The sequence below is a fragment of the Mustelus asterias genome, chromosome 4 (genome assembly GCF_964213995.1).
Source record: "Mustelus asterias chromosome 4, sMusAst1.hap1.1, whole genome shotgun sequence".
NCBI classification, from domain to species: Eukaryota; Metazoa; Chordata; class Chondrichthyes; order Carcharhiniformes; family Triakidae; genus Mustelus; species Mustelus asterias.
The window spans coordinates 2,122,225-2,135,018 of record NC_135804.1 but is presented as its reverse complement, the minus strand read 5'-3'; the positions used below and the strand labels follow the sequence as shown (position 1 = coordinate 2,135,018).

At 50.3% G+C, this 12,794-nt stretch overlaps 1 protein-coding gene across 1 annotated transcript in view; it reads left to right on the top strand.

Annotated features, from left to right (window-relative positions):
- pepd (peptidase D) overlaps positions 1–12,794 on the top strand; it is a 203,994-nt gene that overhangs the window by 47,034 nt on the left and 144,166 nt on the right. Inside the window, exons 5-6 of the mRNA XM_078210505.1 lie at positions 2,853–2,900; positions 9,842–9,903. Coding sequence (XP_078066631.1) covers positions 2,853–2,900; positions 9,842–9,903 — 110 coding nt within the window. The remainder of the gene's footprint in view (positions 1–2,852; positions 2,901–9,841; positions 9,904–12,794) is intronic.

The window sequence follows — 12,794 nt, the reverse complement described above, 5'->3', positions numbered from 1 at the left end:
AGTGCTAAACTCTGGGGGGGTTATTACACTGGCACCCTTTTCCAAGCAGCAGGAAAGGTTATTTTTCTGCATTTCTCCGATACACTTTTCCATTGCAGTTTATTGAAAAGCCGCTGTATCAGCTCCCTGTTACTAACAATAATCACTGCTTCATTCTCAACAGCAACTCCCAATCACAGAATGGTTACAGCACAGGAGGAGGCCATTCGGCCTATCGAATCTGCACTTGCTCCCAAAAGGAGCAGTACACTTAATGCCATTCTCCCACCTTCGCCCTGTCCACCTGCATCATCTTCCTTTCCAGAAAACAATCTGAAAGCCTCGATTAAATCTGTCTCCACCACACTCTCAGAGAGTGCATTCCAGATCCTAACCACTCGCTGTATGAATCTGTCTCCACCACACTCTCAGACAGTACATTCCAGATCCTAACCACTCGCTGTGTGAATCTGTTTCCACCACACTCTCAGACAGTACATTCCAGATCCCAACCACTCGCTGTGTGAATCTGTCTCCACCACACTCTCAGACAGTACATTCCAGATCCTAATCACTCGCTGTGTGAATTTGTCTCCACCATACTCTCAGACAGTACATTCCAGATCCTAATCACTCGCTGTGTGAATTTGTCTCCACCACACTCTCAGACAGTACATTCCAGATCCTAATCACTCGCTGTGTGAATTTGTCTCCACCACACTCTCAGACAGTACATTCCAGATCCTAATCACTCACTGTGTAAAGGGTTCGCCTCATGTCACCGTTGCTCCTTTTGCCAGTTACCTTCAATCTGTAACCTCTCTTTCTCGACCCTTCCCCCAATGGGATGAGCTTCTCCCTATCTGCGCTATGATTCTGTATTATTTCAGCTTTCTCTTTGAGGAAGAAAGTCCTACCTCTCCAATCTATCTACATAACTGGAGTTTTCACCCTGGTCCTATTGTGAATCTTTTCTGCACCTTCACATCTTCCTGACGTGGTGTGGTGTCAGAACTGGCCACAGTGCTCCAGCTGAGGCTGAACCAGTCTTTTATACAAGCTTTTCAAAGCCCCCTTCTGTCTTCTTTGCCCTTATTAATAAACCCAAAGATGCTGAACACTTCATTAACTGCTCTCTCAATCTGTCCTGCCACCTTCACTGATTTTTGCATGCTCACACCCAGATCCCTCTGCTGCTTTAGAATTATATCCATTATTTTATTTTGCCTCTCCACATTCTTTGCACTAAAATGAATCACTTCACATTTCCCTGCATAAAATGTTATCAGCCGCGTTGTACAGCTGTCTGTCCAGCTGAAGGTTCCACACTATCCTTTGGATAGTTCACAAAGCTGCAGCTTCTGTAAATGTTGCCATGTGGCTGAATGGCTCCCTCCTGTTGCTGGGTGATTGGAACAGTGTCAGTGTGGCTCAGTGGGTGATGCTGAGTCTCTGAGTCCGTGGGCTGTGGATTGAGATCCCAATTAACATTAACAATTAACAGATCCTAACCCCCAACCCCTAACACCATGGGCTCTTAACTTATTGAACAATCTCCAATGCGGCACCTTGTCAAAGGCCTTCTGGAAATCTAAATAAATCACATCCACTGGTTCTCCTTTATCTAACTTCCTTGTTACCTCCTCAAAGAACTCTTAACAGACTTGTCAGACATGACCTCCCCTTGACAAAGCCTTGCTGACTCAGTCGTACTTTATCATGCACTTCCAAGTGCTCCGCGATCTCTGGGATGTACTTCTGAGGCTGTATAAGGCTCTGGTCAGACTCCATTTGGAATATTGTGAGCAGTTTTGGACCCCATATCTAAGGAAGGATGTGCTGGCCTTGCAAAGGGTCCAGAGGAGGTTCACAAGAATTATCCCTGGAATGAACAGCTTGTCGTATGAGGAATGGTTGAGGACTCTGAGTCTGTACTCGTTGGAGTTTAGAAGGATGAGGTAGGATCTTATTGAAACTTACAGGATACTGCGTGGCCTGGATAGAGTGACATGGAGAGGATGTTTCCGCTAGTGGGAAAAACTAGAACCCGAGGGCACAGCCTCAGGCTAAAGGGACGATCCTTTAAAACAGAGATGAGGAGGAATTTCTTCACCAGAGAGTGGTGAATCTGTGGAACTCTTTACCGCAGAAGGCTGTGGAGGCCAGGTCATTGAGTGTCTTTAAGACAGAGATAGATAGCTTCTTGATGAATAAGGGGATCAGGAGTTATGGGGAAAAGGCAGGAGAATGGTGATGAGAGAAATATCAGCCACGATTGAATGGCGGAGCAGACTCGATGGGTCGAGTGGCCTAATTCTGCTCCTATTGCTTATGGTCTAATTATCGAGATTTGAGCAGTAAAACTGAGCTGGTATTCCAGTGCTTATTGCCGGAGGTAGATGTGGGATGTTAAATTGAGGTCTTGGGTGGAGATTCTGCAGGCACTTATCAAAGAACATAGAACATTACAGCGCAGTACAGGCCCTTCGGCCCTCAATGTTGTGCCGACCTGTGAAACCAATCTAAAGCCCATCTAACCTACACTATTCCAATATCATCCATATGTTTATCCAATAACCCTTTAAATGCCCTTTAGAACCGGGGATTTCACCCCAGTGTCCCGGCCAATATTTATTCCTCAATCAACGTCACAAAGTTATTTAGTCTTTTTCACATTGCTGTTTGTGAGTATTGAACGCCGTGTTTCCTACAATACAACAGCGACCAGTACCTCACTGACTGGAAAGTGCATTGGGACGGACCGAGATAAATTCAAGTCTGTGCTTTCTTTATCGTTGCTGTATATATTCGATCGTTCGACCGAGTCTGGGTTTTAATGCTCAGAGCAACAGGAAACTGCTTTGTCTTTTCAGGTGGCGGAGGTGCTGAAGAAGCTGCAGCCGGACATGCTCCTCACGCTGGTACGTACCTGTGCGGGGTGAGTGTGTGTATCTGTGCGGGGTGAGTGTGTGTATCTGTGCGGGGTGAGTGTGTGTACCTGTGCGGGGTGAGTGTGTGTATCTGTGCGGGGTGAGTGTGTGTATCTGTGCGGGGTGAGTGTGTGTATCTGTGCGGGGTGAGTGTGTGTATCTGTGCGGGGTGAGTGTGTGTATCTGTGCGGGGTGAGTGTGTGTACCTGTGCGGGGTGAGTGTGTGTATCTGTGCGGGGTGAGTGTGTGTATCTGTGCGGGGTGAGTGTGTGTATCTGTGCGGGGTGAGTGTGTGTATCTGTGCGGGGTGAGTGTGTGTATCTGTGCGGGGTGAGTGTGTGTATCTGTGCGGGGTGAGTGTGTGTATCTGTGCGGGGTGAGTGTGTGTATCTGTGCGGGGTGAGTGTGTATCTGTGCGGGGTGAGTGTGTGTATCTGTGCGGGGTGAGTGTGTGTATCTGTGCGGGGTGAGTGTGTGTATCTGTGCGGGGTGAGTGTGTGTATCTGTGCGGGGTGAGTGTGTGTATCTGTGCGGGGTGAGTGTGTATCTGTGCGGGGTGAGTGTGTGTATCTGTGCGGGGTGAGTGTGTGTATCTGTGCGGGGTGAGTGTGTGTATCTGTGCGGGGTGAGTGTGTGTATCTGTGCGGGGTGAGTGTGTGTATCTGTGCGGGGTGAGTGTGTGTATCTGTGCGGGGTGAGTGTGTATCTGTGCGGGGTGAGTGTGTGTATCTGTGCGGGGTGAGTGTGTGTATCTGTGCGGGGTGAGTGTGTGTGTCTGTGCGGGGTGAGTGTGTGTATCTGTGCGGGGTGAGTGTGTGTATCTGTGCGGGGTGAGTGTGTGTGTCTGTGCGGGGTGAGTGTGTGCGTCTGCGGGGTGAGTGTGTATCTGTGCGGGGTGAGTGTGTGTATCTGTGCGGGGTGAGTGTGTGTATCTGTGCGGGGTGAGTGTGTGTATCTGTGCGGGGTGAGTGTGTGTATCTGTGCGGGGTGAGTGTGTGTATCTGTGCGGGGTGAGTGTGTGTGTCTGTGCGGGGTGAGTGTGTGTATCTGTGCGGGGTGAGTGTGTGTGTCTGTGCGGGGTGAGTGTGTGCGTCTGCGGGGTGAGTGTGTATCTGTGCGGGGTGAGTGTGTGTATCTGTGCGGGGTGAGTGTGTGTATCTGTGCGGGGTGAGTGTGTGTATCTGTGCGGGGTGAGTGTGTGTATCTGTGCAGGGTGAGTGTGTGTATCTGTGCGGGGTGAGTGTGTGTGTCTGTGCGGGGTGAGTGTGTGTATCTGTGCGGGGTGAGTGTGTGTGTCTGTGCGGGGTGAGTGTGTGCGTCTGCGGGGTGAGTGTGTATCTGTGCGGGGTGAGTGTGTGTATCTGTGCGGGGTGAGTGTGTGTATCTGTGCGGGGTGAGTGTGTGTATCTGTGCGGGGTGAGTGTGTGTATCTGTGCAGGGTGAGTGTGTGTATCTGTGCGGGGTGAGTGTGTGTATCTGTGCGGGGTGAGTGTGTGTATCTGCGGGGTGAGTGTGTGTATCTGCGGGGTGAGTGTGTGTATCTGTGCGGGGTGAGTGTGTGTATCTGTGCGGGGTGAGTGTGTATCTGTGCGGGGTGAGTGTGTGTATCTGTGCGGGGTGAGTGTGTATCTGTGCGGGGTGAGTGTGTGTATCTGTGCGGGGTGAGTGTGTGTATCTGCGGGGTGAGTGTGTGTATCTGTGCGGGGTGAGTGTGTATCTGCGGGGTGAGTGTGTGTATCTGCGGGGTGAGTGTGTGTATCTGTGCGGGGTGAGTGTGTGTATCTGCGGGGTGAGTGTGTATCTGTGCGGGGTGAGTGTGTGTATCTGTGCGGGGTGAGTGTGTATCTGTGCGGGGTGAGTGTGTGTATCTGTGCGGGGTGAGTGTGTATCTGTGCGGGGTGAGTGTGTGTATCTGTGCGGGGTGAGTGTGTGTATCTGCGGGGTGAGTGTGTGTATCTGTGCGGGGTGAGTGTGTATCTGTGCGGGGTGAGTGTGTATCTGTGCGGGGTGAGTGTGTGTATCTGCGGGGTGAGTGTGTGTATCTGTGCGGGGTGAGTGTGTGTATCTGTGCGGGGTGAGTGTGTGTATCTGTGCAGGGTGAGTGAGTATCTGTGCGGGGTGAGTGTGTGTATCTGTGCGGGGTGAGTGTGTGTATCTGTGCGGGGTGAGTGTGTATCTGTGCGGGGTGAGTGTGTCTGTCTGCGGGGTGAGTGTGTGTATCTGTGCGGGGTGAGTGTGTGTGTCTGCGGGGTGAGTGTGTGTATCTGTGCGGGGTGAGTGTGTGTATCTGTGCGGGGTGAGTGTGTGTATCTGTGCGGGGTGAGTGTGTGTATCTGTGCGGGGTGAGTGTGTGTATCTGTGCGGGGTGAGTGTGTGTATCCGCGGGGTGAGTGTGTGTATCTGTGCGGGGTGAGTGTGTGTATCTGTGCGGGGTGAGTGTGTGTATCTGTGCGGGGTGAGTGTGTGTATCTGTGCGGGGTGAGTGTGTGTATCTGTGCGGGGTGTGTGTGTGTATCTGTGCGGGGTGTGTGTGTGTATCTGTGCGGGGTGAGTGTGTGTATCTGTGCGGGGTGAGTGTGTGTATCTGTGCGGGGTGAGTGTGTGTATCTGTGCGGGGTGAGTGTGTGTATCTGTGCGGGGTGAGTGTGTGTATCTGTGCGGGGTGAGTGTGTGTATCTGTGCGGGGTGAGTGTGTGTATCTGTGCGGGGTGAGTGTGTGTATCTGTGCGGGGTGAGTGTGTGTATCTGTGCGGGGTGAGTGTGTGTATCTGTGCGGGGTGAGTGTGTGTATCTGTGCGGGGTGAGTGTGTGTATCTGTGCGGGGTGAGTGTGTATCTGCGGGGTGAGTGTGTGTATCTGCGGGGTGAGTGTGTATCTGTGCGGGGTGAGTGTGTGTGTCTGCGGGGTGAGTGTGTATCTGTGCAGGGTGAGTGTGTATCTGTGCGGGGTGAGTGTGTGTATCTGTGCGGGGTGAGTGTGTGTATCTGTGCGGGGTGAGTGTGTATCTGTGCGGGGTGAGTGTGTCTGTCTGCGGGGTGAGTGTGTGTATCTGTGCGGGGTGAGTGTGTGTGTCTGCGGGGTGAGTGTGTGTATCTGTGCGGGGTGAGTGTGTATCTGTGTGGGGTGAGTGTGTGTATCTGTGCGGGGTGAGTGTGTGTATCTGTGCGGGGTGAGTGTGTGTATCTGTGCGGGGTGAGTGTGTGTATCTGTGCGGGGTGAGTGTGTGTATCTGTGCGGGGTGAGTGTGTGTATCTGTGCGGGGTGAGTGTGTGTATCTGTGCGGGGTGAGTGTGTATCTGCGGGGTGAGTGTGTGTATCTGCGGGGTGAGTGTGTATCTGTGCGGGGTGAGTGTGTGTATCTGCGGGGTGACAGTGTGTATCTGTGCGGGGTGAGTGTGTATCTGCGGGGTGAGTGTGTGTATCTGCGGGGTGAGTGTGTGTATCTGTGCGGGGTGAGTGTGTATATTTGTGCGGGGTGAGTGTTTATCTGCGGGGTGAGTGTGTGTATCTGCGGGGTGAGTGTGTGTATCTGTGCGAGGTGACTGTGTGTATCTGTGTGGGGTGAGTGTGTATCTGCGTGAGGTGAGTGTGTATCTGCAGGGTGAGTGTGTGTATCTGTGCGGGGTGAGTGTGTGTATCTGTGCGGGGTGAGTGTGTGTATCTGTGCGGGGTGAGTCTGTGTATCTGCGGGGTGAGTGTGTGTATCTGTGCGGGGTGAGTGTGTGTATCTGTGCGGGGTGAGTATGTGTATCTGTGCGGGGTGAGTGTGTGTATCTGTGCGGGGTGAGTGTGTGTATCTGTGCGGGGCGAGTGTGTGTATCTGTGCGGGGTGAGTGTGTGTATCTGTGCGGGGTGAGTGTGTGTATCTGTGCGGGGTGAGTGTGTGTATCTGTGCGGGGTGAGTGTGTGTATCTGTGCGGGGTGAGTGTGTGTATCTGTGCGGGGTGAGTGTGTGTATCTGCGGGGTGAGTGTGTGTATCTGTGCGGGGTGAGTGTGTGTATCTGTGCGGGGTGAGTGTGTGTATCTGCGGGGTGAGTGTGTGTATCTGTGCGGGGTGAGTGTGTGTATCTGTGCGGGGTGAGTGTGTGTATCTGTGCGGGGTGAGTGTGTATCTGTGCGGGGTGAGTGTGTGTATCTGTGCGGGGTGAGTGTGTGTATCTGTGCGGGGTGAGTGTGTATCTGTGCAGGGTGAGTGTGTGTATCTGTGCGGGGTGAGTGTGTATCTGTGCGGGGTGAGTGTGTGTATCTGTGCGGGGTGAGTGTGTGTATCTGTGCGGGGTGAGTGTGTGTATCTGTGCGGGGAGAGTGTGTGTATCTGTGCGGGGTGAGTGTGTGTATCTGTGCGGGGTGAGTGTGTGTATCTGTGCGGGGTGAGTGTGTATCTGTGCGGGGTGAGTGTGTGTATCTGTGCGGGGTGAGTGTGTGTATCTGTGCGGGGTGAGTGTGTGTATCTGTGCGGGGTGAGTGTGTGTATCTGTGCGGGGTGAGTGTGTGTATCTGTGCGGGGTGAGTGTGTGTATCTGTGCGGGGTGAGTGTGTGTATCTGTGCGGTGTGAGTGTGTGTATCTGTGCGGGGTGAGTGTGTGTATCTGTGTGGTGTGAGTGTGTGTATCTGCGGGGTGAGTGTGTGTATCTGCAGTGTGAGTGTGTGTGTCTGTGTGGGGTGAGTGTGTGTATCTGTGCGGGGTGAGTGTGTGTATCTGTGCGGGGTGAGTGTGTGTATCTGTGCGGTGTGAGTGTGTGTATCTGTGCGGGGTGAGTGTGTGTATCTGTGCGGGGTGAATGGGGAAATGGGACATCCACGGAGTTAATGTGGAGCGTGATCGAGCTTGAGGTCGTTTATCTCGTGTTTCCTGTGGAGCTCTGGGTATTAGTGAGCATCCTCCTTGTGCGCTGGTAGTCTGGCTGTCGCCTGACTGCCCCGTTAGCGCTCGTCCTGTGGCCCTTCAGTTTTGTCAGATGATCTGATCTAACATGGACATCATAGACGTGTAGAAATACAACAGATGGTTTTGATCAGGGAACATCATTATCGGTTTGCCATTTTATAAATGGGTTTGTTACTGTGAATGTATTCCCTGTTAATGACATGACAAAGGGTTTCTAGAAGGAGCTTGTTCCCTTTGTGTAGCTGGGATTGTCACTCCTGTCTGAAAGAAAACATCTCCGTGTAGTTACCCAGGGACTGAAGTCGATGATCGTGATGTTTGCTGTTGTAAAAAGCAGCTGTGGAGAGTTTGTGTGCCAGGCCATTGGCTGAATAAATCTTTGCTCATTTTGCAAAATGCCACAAATGTTTATCGATTCTGTGATGCTCTGCAAGTTCCTTTCCATGTAAACTGCAAACCATGGCCTTAACTATCTGCCTGCCTTCCCTCCCTCCCTCAGTCCCCTGCTCCCTCCTTCCTTCCCTCACTCCCTCCCTCAATTCCTCCCTCCCTCAGTCCCCTGCTCCCTCCTTCCTTCCCTCTGTCATTCCCTCGCTCCCTCCCTCGCTCCCTCCCTCGCTCACTCCCTCCCTCGCTCACTACCTCCCTTGCTCCCTCGCTCCCTCCCTCCCTCGCTCCCTCCCTCCCTCGCTCCCTCCCTCGCTCCCTCCCTCCCTCGCTCCCTCCCTCGCTCACTCCCTCCCTCGCTCACTCCCTCCCTCCCTCCCTCCCTCACTCCCTCCCTCCATACTTCATCTGCCTCAGTTCCAATAAAGAGACAAGTTAGGAGCTGGAGTGAGCCAATCGGCCCCGCGAACCTGCTCTGCCATTCAACATGATTATTGGCTGATCTGATTGTAACTTGAACCCCACATTCCCAATAACCTTTCACCCCCAATAACCTTTCACCCCCTTGTTAATCAAGAACATATCTAGCTTAAAACTATTCAAAGATTCTGCTCTACTGCCTTTTGATTAAGAGTTCTGAAGACCCACCACCCTCAGAGAGAAAAAAATTCTCATCACCTCTGTCTTTAATGAACGACCCCTTATTTTTAAACAAAGACCCCCTGGTTCTAAATTCACCCACATGAGGAATCATCCTCTCCACATCCACCCTGTCAATACCCCTCAGGATCTTAAAGGTTTTAATCAAGTCGCCTCTTACTCTCCTAAACTCTGGTGGATACAAACCTAATCTTTCCTCATAAGACAACCTGCAAATTCCTGGTATTAGTCTGGTAAACCTTCTTTGAACTGCTAAGTCTCAGGCCACTGCACCCTCTCACCATTTAGATAATAAGCCTCATTTTTATTCTTCCTGCCAAACTGAACAATTTCACACTTGCCCACATTATACTCCATTTGCCAGATCTTTGCTCACTCACCTCACCTATCCATGTCCCTTTGTAGCCTCCATATGTCCACTTCACTATTTACTTTCCTACCTATCTCTGTGTCGTCAGCAAATTCCACAACCAGATCTTCAATCCCTTCTTCCAAGTCATAGAAATCATAGAAACCCTACAGTGCAGAAGGAGGCCATTCGGCCCATCGAGTCTGCACCGACCACAATCCCACCCAGGCCCTACCCCCACATATTTACCCACTAATCCCTCTAACCTACGCATCTCAGGACTCTAAGGGGCAATTTTTAACCTGGCCAATCAACCTAACCCGCACATCTTTGGACTGTGGGAGGAAACCGGAGTACCCGGAGGAAACCCACGCAGACACGAGGAGAATGTGCAAACTCCACACAGACAGTGACCCGAGCCGGGAATCGAACCCGGGACCCTGGAGCTGTGAAGCAGCAGTGCTAACCACTGTGCTACCGTGCCGCCCTTGTCATTGATATAAACTGTAGTAAGTTGAGGCCCCGGCACTGATCCCTGTGGCACACCCCTCATCACATTCTGCCAAGCAGAAAAGACCCATTTATGTTTACTGTGAGTTTAGGACGTAAATGTGGAAAATTAAATGGTTATCTGTTATTATTTCAGCGAGGCATGAACACAGATAGTGGGCACACTACTCGAGAAGCCTCATTTGATGGAATCAGTCAGTAAGTGCTCTATAATAGCCTTTGTTCTTTCATTATTGGTATAATTAAATGATTAAAGTTAATTGCTTAACTGCACATCCAGGGCACGTTGTGACTTTACAAACTCTTGCAGATTAATTCCTTTTTCACTCTGGTCGTCACTAGTTGAGGCAGTAATACAGTCCACGCTGGTGCGAAGGGCACTTCTCCAAATCCTTGCATTATAACTGAGATTAATACCGATTTTAACGATCAGACATAACAGTTGCATGAGTGTGCATTGTGAATGAGAGAGATGGGGGTCTCTGTTTCACTCGAGGTAGTACACCTGACCCCTGAAAATTGTGGGTTCAAGTCTCAGGTGGGATTTGAGCCCAGAACGAGGGAGTGCTGCTTTGGTCAGAGGTGCCATTTTTAAGGAATGTCCAGGTGAACATTAAAGAATCCGCTGTTCATGGAATCCCTACAGTGCAGAAAGAGGCCGTTTGGCCCATCGAACCTGCACCAGGGCAATCCCACCCCAGCCCTATCGTATTTACCCTACTAAGGGGCAATTCAGCGTGGCCAACCCACCTAACCTGCACATCTTTGGACTGTGGGTGGAAACCGGAGCACCCGGAGGAAACCCACGCAGACACGGGGAGAACGTGCAAACTCCACACAGACAGTGACCCGAGCCGGGAATCGAACCCGGGTCCACGGTGCTGTGAGGCAGCAGCGCTGACCACTGTGACACTGTGTCCTGTTCAAAGAGCAAGAAGTTCCCGGGTCAAAACCAGCATTCCTTTCTCTGTCAAAACATTCAAAAGTAGATTCGCTGTTTGACCCAGGGATCTCGCTGTGCAAATCGACAGTTCCCTACCTATGTGACTGCAATTCAAGCATAATTTGTGGCATCTAAAACATGACCAATGCATGTTTGTTAATCTTTAGCAAGTATCTTCAGTTGGCTCACTACAGGAGTTGTTTCTGCATCAGCTTTTACAGAGATGATAATTAACCCAAATGTTCAGATATACGGACTATAAAAAAAATCCTGTTAATCGCTCATTAACCTTGGAACTTGGACACTTATTGACGATATCCACCTCCTTGAAACATTAACTGTTTGGGAGTTCACAAAGCCACAAGGGCAAGTAGGGAAAGTGGAAGGTAAGGGGGAGGTTAATGTAAGCCAGCTGGGACTTACTTAATGAGGGATGTACATGGATTGGAAGCAATTCCAAGGCAGATTCCTGGGATGACGGGGTTAGTCTTATGGGGAAAGGTGGAGCAGATTAGGCCTAAACTCATTGGAAGAGTGAGAGTTGATCTTATTGAAATGTATCAGATTCTGAGGGAGTTGACAGGGTGGATACTGAGAGGGTGTTTCCCCTCGTGTAGGAATCTCGAACTTGCACGGTTTAAAGATCAGGACTTTCCCATTTATGTTGGAGAAGAGGAGCAGTTTCTTCTCTCTGAGACTCGTTTAGTGTTTGGAATTCTCTCCCAGAGCCAGCAGTGGAGGCTGGATCCCTCAATATATTCAAGGCTGAATTAGACAGATTTTTGATTGACGGTTTAAAGTTTTAAAGTTTATTTATTAGTGTCACAAGTAGGCTTACATTAACACTGCAATGAAGTTACTGAGAAAATCCCCTAGTCGCCACACTCCGGCACCTGTTCGGGTACACCGAGGGAGAATTTAGCATGGCCAATGCACCCTAACCAGCACGTCTTTTGGACTGTGAGAGGAAACCGGAGCACCCGGAGGAAACCCACGCAGACACGGGGAGAACGTGCAGACTACACACAGACAGTGACCCAAGCCGGGAATTGAACCCAGGTCTCTGGCGCTGTGAGGTAGCAGTGCTAACCACTGTGCCACCATGCCGTCGAAGATGATGAGGGGGGAAGAAAGGAAAGTGGAGTTAAGACCATAATTCGATCAGCCGCGATATTACTGAATGGCAGAGCAGGCTTGAGGGAACCAAACGGCCTGCTCCTGCTCCTATTTCTTATGAAATGTTTGAGATGGGGCTTCACACTATCCATGAGGAATAGACTATTCAGTCCCTTGAAGAAGAGTCATATGGACTTGAAACGTTAACTCTCTCCACAGACACTGCCAGACCGGCTGAGTTTATCCAGCATTTTCTGTCTTTATTTTATTTCAGATTTCCAGCATCTGCAGTATTTTTGCTGTGATTCAGTCCCTTGATCCTGTTCTGCTGTTCAGATGGATCATTGCTGATCTGTATCACAATTCCATCTACCACCTGGGTTCTGTAATCCTTAACATCTTTGTTTAACTAAAGTCTATTAAGCTCATAGAATCATAGAATCCCTACAGTACAGAAAGAGGCCATTCGGCCCATCGAGTCTGCACCGACCACAATCCCACCCAGGCCCTACCCCCATATCCCTACATATTTTACCCACTAATCCCTCTAACCTACCCATCTCAGGACACTAAGGGGCAATTTTAGCATGGCCAATCAACCTAACCCGCACATCTTTGGACTCAGTTTTGAAATTTTCAATTGACACCCAGCCTCAAACGTTTGAGGAGGAGAATCATTTTAAACATCTGAGTTAGATCATTCCTTACTTTGCTGTACTTGATAGATTACAAGGCTAGGCTGTGCAATCTGCCCTTGGATTAACCCCCTTTGGCCATCCTATTATTCTGGAGACTCCAATTTGCACCCCCTCAAAAATCAGTATGTTCTTTCAGAGGTTCGTGGCCCCAGAATGTTAAGGTGAAGCTCTGTTTTGTAGGAATGGATATTTAATTTGGTAGGGTAGCATAATGGTAAGGTGAGTGGATGAGTAACCAGGATCCTGCCCTAGTCTTCCAGACGCAGGAGTTCAAATCCCAGCATGGCAACTGAGGGAATTTAAATTCAATTCATTAAGAAATCTAGAATAAG